This window comes from Epinephelus fuscoguttatus, linkage group LG1 (assembly GCF_011397635.1).
Source record: "Epinephelus fuscoguttatus linkage group LG1, E.fuscoguttatus.final_Chr_v1".
Taxonomy (NCBI): Eukaryota; Metazoa; Chordata; class Actinopteri; order Perciformes; family Serranidae; genus Epinephelus; species Epinephelus fuscoguttatus.
In genome coordinates this window covers 2556456-2562295 of record NC_064752.1, presented here as the reverse complement: position 1 = coordinate 2562295, position 5840 = coordinate 2556456, and the positions used below count along the sequence as shown (strand labels likewise).

At 46.8% G+C, this 5840-nt stretch overlaps 1 protein-coding gene across 2 annotated transcripts; it reads left to right on the top strand.

Annotated features, from left to right (window-relative positions):
- The first annotated feature begins 3931 nt into the window (after positions 1 to 3931).
- On the top strand, positions 3932 to 5590 carry LOC125894956 (uncharacterized). Of its 2 annotated transcripts, XM_049586692.1 has the most exons (5): positions 3932 to 3966; positions 4011 to 4054; positions 4495 to 4538; positions 4979 to 5066; positions 5462 to 5590. In XM_049586692.1, the coding sequence occupies exons 1-5, from the start codon at positions 3933 to 3935 to the stop codon at positions 5501 to 5503; spliced, it is 252 nt and encodes an 83-aa protein (XP_049442649.1). In that variant the 5' UTR covers position 3932; the 3' UTR covers positions 5504 to 5590. The 2 variants fall into 2 exon arrangements, 1 of the variants encoding a protein (XP_049442649.1); XR_007450125.1 differs by lacking the exons at positions 3932 to 3966; positions 4011 to 4054; positions 4495 to 4538; positions 4979 to 5066; positions 5462 to 5590 and adding exons at positions 5136 to 5241; positions 5330 to 5373.
- Positions 5591 to 5840: the final 250 nt, after the last annotated feature.

Genomic DNA, 5840 nt, shown 5'->3' with positions numbered 1-5840 from the left:
ATAGTGCTACAAAAAGCAATTGTTTTTACACCAAGACCTCGCTGTGTTTCTTGCTGGGATAGTGCTATAAATAACAGTGCCAACATTTCTTGTTGCGACTGGGCTGGTACTCCACCTGCTCAGCAGCAAACAGCAGACAGACACAGTTAGAGACCAGCTGGTGAACACAGTGGAGCATTCAGAGACAGATTTCCCTCAGGAGCCGGTGGAGACCAAAACCAGAGCTAGAAGAGAGAGAACATTGGACCAGGTGGACACGAACACGTGACACAGTGAGGGCAGAGCCAGGAGAACAACACCAGTGTAAATGTTGACACAGATCAGCCTGGAAGAGCCTTTGTGTCTCCTCTTGTGGAGAGGAGTCAGAGGAGGGAGGTGAGAGGGGGAAGAAAGCGATGGAAAGTTGAAGGTACTCTGAGGAGGAGTAAAAGAGGAGAGGAGGAGGCAAAGAAACAGCCCCACAGAGTCGCAGAGACGGGAGAGGCGAAGTATGAGACAGAGAGAGATTAATGTTTGCAGGGTTTAAAACTCCTGCCTGTTTGGAGGCTCAGCGGATAAAAATTGCACCCAGGTGAAATTACAGTGGGTTGATTCTCAAACCCTGAAGACTGCTGAATATCAAGGTAACTTTTTACCAGAATATTAAATTGAATTGCATCTCCAAATGGCTCCTGCTGGGAAATCCCATGACTGCAAGCTACTGTGTTAAAACTGTGTTGAGACTGCTCATGCTCCCGCTGTGTGCACGATGGAGTGTGTGTGTGTGTGTGTGTGTGTGTGTGTGTGTGTGTGTGTGTGTGAGAGAGAGAGAGGATACATGAATCCTGCTGTATTTATGTTTATTAAACTCTTTTACGACATGTAATATGTAACATTGCCGTCTTCATCACATCTCACAGTGTGTGTGAGTCATCGCTCGGCTCATGTAGCAGAACACCGACAACATTTGTCTCCCAACAAGAAAACTTTGTCACTCAGAACACAGTGACCTAAAAAAACTAACAACCGGGAGCGTAACAATGTGTGTCACTGTTGTCTTTAAAGTGGCTTTCCCCCCCACATATACCAAGAATCCTTTACAAGGAAGAGAGCGGCGCCTCTACGCTGCCTGGATTTTGTTACAGAAATAAATCAGAAAAGCTAAACGTATATATGTTCACTAGACACACCTGTTTATGTAACGCGGTAGATTTAAGGATTTCTCTAAATAAAGAGTTCTCTGGATCAGGTGAAGAGCAACACTGGACAGTCAAGGAGCAACGACGGCTTAAAATCAAGTTGGAAGTAACAATAATTTATTAACAAATAAAGTTATGTCATAACATCCTTTAAAACATTCTTAAAATGTAAAAAGGGAATTAAAATGCCTTAGAAAGGACATGATTAAAAAAAGCCCTTTAAAAATTGTCCTAAAAATAACAAAAAATAAATTTAATGTCATTCATTTTGGACGCAGACTCGACCAGTGCTGCAGGTCGCTGGCCTCACGGCAGGACCTCGCTGACTGCTGTCCGTCACTCTGACGCTGTCTCACCGAGGTACTGCTAAAAAAACAAAGAGACTCCAGGACTCCAGCTTGTGGCCTCCCACTGCCATGAACACGTCGGCCTGCTCTCTGGCTCCGCCTACTCTCTCCTCCTCCCTGCTAGATCTCCACTGCATCAGTTCTTGTTTTGTGGATTCAGGCGTCTGCCTTCTCCTCCCAGCGCACCATTCACTCCTCTTGCTTCACCCTCTTATCTAATGGCTTCAAAGAGCAGTCGAACCAACAACCAGGTGAAGGCAACAGGCAGCGTATCCTCATACAACGGTTTGTAATATATGCTGTGAATGACCTGACATAGTAAATGTAAAGTTACGCACTTAATGTAGAGTGACAGAGGTTAGGTTCAGGAAGAGAAACCTGTTTGTGCATTACTTTAAGCAGGAAAACAAACTAACAGTGCATGAGAAGAGTCTGAATCAGGTCCATATTTAACGACAGGAAGTAAAACAAATTTAAAACAAGCAATATGCAGTTTCAAATTAAAGGCCTGCAAATAAAGCCAAGCAACAAAATAAAATTGTTTAAAACAATAAATAAAACCTTACAACATAAAATAAAACAAATGAAACCAATACTTCTGCCGGCTCAGTCAACAGTAGAGAGCAGCATGGAGGTCAGTGAAAATGTTTCGGTGGTTACTTCAACTTTGTATCTCTTACTTATTCAGTCTCTGCTTCAAACTTAATTTGCAACGATCTCAGAGCACCGACTGGACAGGTGTCATGTTTCTGTTGATGCTGATCGGAGCTGGGGCCGATAAATACCCGTGACTCTTGCAGAGTAGTTTGTCCCAGGAATGAATGCCGATTGTAACCTTCTCTGCTGAAGACAAAAAACAGATTTTAATGGGTGTTATTGGGTTTTTTGTGTAATCTGGGTCTTGGCTCTATCATACTTTGAAGAACCCTCAATATAGATACTGATGCTAAACAGCTGTGGCTCAGAGGGAAGAGTCGTCATCATCAGTAGTGCAATCTCTGTCATGTCCAAACATTCTTGAACCCCACATGTGTGTGTTGAATGGTTATAAACTGAGTAGCAGGTGGCGCCTTGTACTCTAGCCTCAGCCACCAGTGTATGAATGTGTGTGTGAATGAGTGAATGCACAATGTGAAAGTGCTTTGAGTGATAGAACGACTAGAAAGGCACTATAAATGTGGCGTCCATTTACATCCAGTATAAGCAGCATAGATTCCTCATCACAAAGGGAAGGTCACACACAGGTTACACATACAACAGTGTTTGTCAGCCTCGTCTTTTATCCACATCATGCCTTCTGTCCTCTCCTGCAGCACACCTGGGAAACAGTCTTTGCACGTCTGATCCTTTGCAACTCTCTGCAAGTCTGAACGGCGATCACACCGTGTGTTTATTTTCCCTCTCGGAATTTAACCTTGAGCTGCTGCAGCCGGCACGTTGCAACAAACCAGCGGCAGTCAGATCAGACATGTGATGTGCTGGAAGAGTCACAGAGATGTGGCAGGTCTGACCTGCTGCAATGACCAGTGATTTATTTTTAAATCTGCTTGTGCTTTTGTTGTTTGTGTTTTTGTAAGAGCGTGTGTAGTACATTTGTGTATCAATCCTGCACATCCACATCCTCTGTGTGTATGAGTGCGTGTGAATGAGCTTAGAGACCAACTGCAGGAATGAAACTCTACACAGAAGCAACTCTGCGGCGCTCTGCTCCACTGTAGCCATAGCAACATGGGTTAAGGTGAATCTCATTGTTACTGCGGTAATGATTTGAATAGCTCAGAGGGTCATGCCTGCGCTGTATCCATCAGGGAATTTGGGACGTATTGATGTTTACACACAGTAATAGATCTCAGATTGTTATGTTGGCAGCAGGGGAGCAGCAGGCTCAAGTGTCGGAGCAGGAATTTTAATGGAAAAGTTTAGTTCCTCCTGTTGAGCCAATGTTTTTTACAGCATGTGTTTACGAAATGATGTGAGACGCTGGAGGAATAAAGTAGTACTGCTGGACACGTAACTGTCATAACATTTTAAAGTGAAATAAAATGAAGACTTTATTTTACAGTGAGCTGGATCCTTGAGCACTGAGGGTAAATGTTCATCCCGTAACAGAACATTAAGAGAAAAATGGGAGGAACAAGCTGCTGCTGAGGCAGAGAGCTACGAGCTGTCAACATCACTTTAGTGATTTGTTTGTTTTAATGAGTTCACATAATCACAGAGAGTAATCAAGAGGCAGACGGAGAGGGAGGAGGAAGAGGAGAAGGACAAAAGCAAAGGGTGAGATGGAGAATGAATTGTCATCAGTCGATGATGGCGTCATCGTGTCTCAAAGACCCTCGACTTTATTTAACCCTTTGAACTCTGCAATAGAAACAGTCCACCAGTAGTTTCCTCCAGGTGCTCCGACATGTTCTCCCCGTGTCAGCGTGGGTTTCCTCCAGGTGCTCTGACATGTTCTCCCTGTGTCAGCGTGGGTTTCCTCCAGGTGCTCCGACATGTTCTCCCCGTGTCAGCGTGGGTTTCCTCCAGGTGCTCCCACATGTTCTCCCTGTGTCAGTGTGGGTTTCCTCCAGGTGCTCTGACATGTTCTCCCTGTGTCAGCGTGGGTTTCCTCCAGGTGCTCTGACATGTTCTCTCTGTGTCAGCGTGGGTTTCCTCCAGGTGCTCTGACATGTTCTCCCTGTGTCAGCGTGGGTTTCCTCCAGGTGCTCCGACATGTTCTCCCTGTGTCAGCGTGGGTTTCCTCCAGGTGCTCTGACATGTTCTCCCTGTGTCAGCGTGGGTTTCCTCCAGGTGCTCTGACATGTTCTCCCAGTGTCAGCGTGGGTTTCCTCCAGGTGCTCTGACATGTTCTCCCTGTGTCAGCGTGGGTTTCCTCCAGGTGCTCCCACATGTTCTCCCTGTGTCAGTGTGGGTTTCCTCCAGGTGCTCTGACATGTTCTCCCTGTGTCAGCGTGGGTTTCCTCCAGGTGCTCCCACATGTTCTCCCTGTGTCAGCGTGGGTTTCCTCCAGGTGCTCTGACATGTTCTCCCTGTGTCAGCGTGGGTTTCCTCCAGGTGCTCAGACATGTTCTCCCGGTGTCAGCGTGGGTTTCCTCCAGGTGCTCTGACATGTTCTCCCTGTGTCAGCGTGGGTTTCCTCCAGGTGCTCCCACATGTTCTCCCCGTGTCAGCGTGGGTTTCCTCCAGGTGCTCCGACATGTTCTCCCTGTGTCAGCGTGGGTTTCCTCCAGGTGCTCTGACATGTTCTCCCTGTGTCAGCGTGGGTTTCCTCCAGGTGCTCTGACATGTTCTCCCTGTGTCAGCGTGGGTTTCCTCCAGGTGCTCTGACATGTTCTCCCTGTGTCAGCGTGGGTTTCCTCCAGGTGCTCTGACATGTTCTCCCTGTGTCAGCGTGGGTTTCCTCCAGGTGCTCTGACATGTTCTCCCCGTGTCAGCGTGGGTTTCCTCCAGGTGCTCTGACATGTTCTCCCCGTGTCAGCGTGGGTTTCCTCCAGGTGCTCCGACATGTTCTCCCTGTGTCAGCGTGGGTTTCCTCCAGGTGCTCTGACATGTTCTCCCTGTGTCAGCGTGGGTTTCCTCCAGGTGCTCTGACATGTTCTCCCGTGTCAGCGTGGGTTTCCTCCAGGTGCTCTGACATGTTCTCCCTGTGTCAGCGTGGGTTTCCTCCAGGTGCTCTGACATGTTCTCCCTGTGTCAGAGTGGGTTTCCTCCAGGTGCTCTGACGTGTTCTCCCCGTGTCAGCATGGGTTTCCTCCAGGTGCTCTGACATGTTCTCCCTGTGTCAGAGTGGGTTTCCTCCAGGTGCTCTGACATGTTCTCCCTGTGTCAGCGTGGGTTTCCTCCAGGTGCTCTGACATGTTCTTCCCATGTCAGCGTGGGTTTCCTCCAGGTGCTCTGACATGTTCTCCCCGTGTCAGCGTGGGTTTCCTCCAGGTGCTCCAGCTTCCTCCCACAGTCCAAAGACATGCAGGTTAATTGGTGACTCTAAATTGTCCGTAGGTGTGAATGTGAGTGTGAATGGTTGTCTGTCTCTATGTGTCAGCCCTGTGATAGTCTGGTGACCTGGGATAGGCTCCACCCCCAGTGACCCCTAACAGGATAAGCAGTTACAGAAAATGAGTGAATGAATCTTCAAATAAACGGTTCTGTAAGTCAATAAACTATAGTAAGTGATAAAAGTAATGACATTGTGTCATAATAAAAAAATACAAAAATTGCATGTTTTTCCATCAGATTTTACAAAATTAAAAGATGGAACATTTTGATCAAAAAGATTTTAAAAATATAGAAACGTAAACAAAATATTTCTTAA

What these genes read in the sequence shown, in the direction of transcription:
- LOC125894956 (XM_049586692.1), top strand. Translation starts at nt 3,933, where the DNA reads ATGTTCTCCCCGTGTCAGCGTGGGTTTCCTCCAG. An exon ending in TCAGCGTGGGTTTCCTCCAG is followed by an intron (nt 3,967 to 4,010) that starts GTGCTCTGACAT and finishes GGTTTCCTCCAG; the next exon opens with GTGCTCCGACATGTTCTCCC. An exon ending in TCAGCGTGGGTTTCCTCCAG is followed by an intron (nt 5,067 to 5,461) that starts GTGCTCTGACAT and finishes GGTTTCCTCCAG; the next exon opens with GTGCTCCAGCTTCCTCCCAC.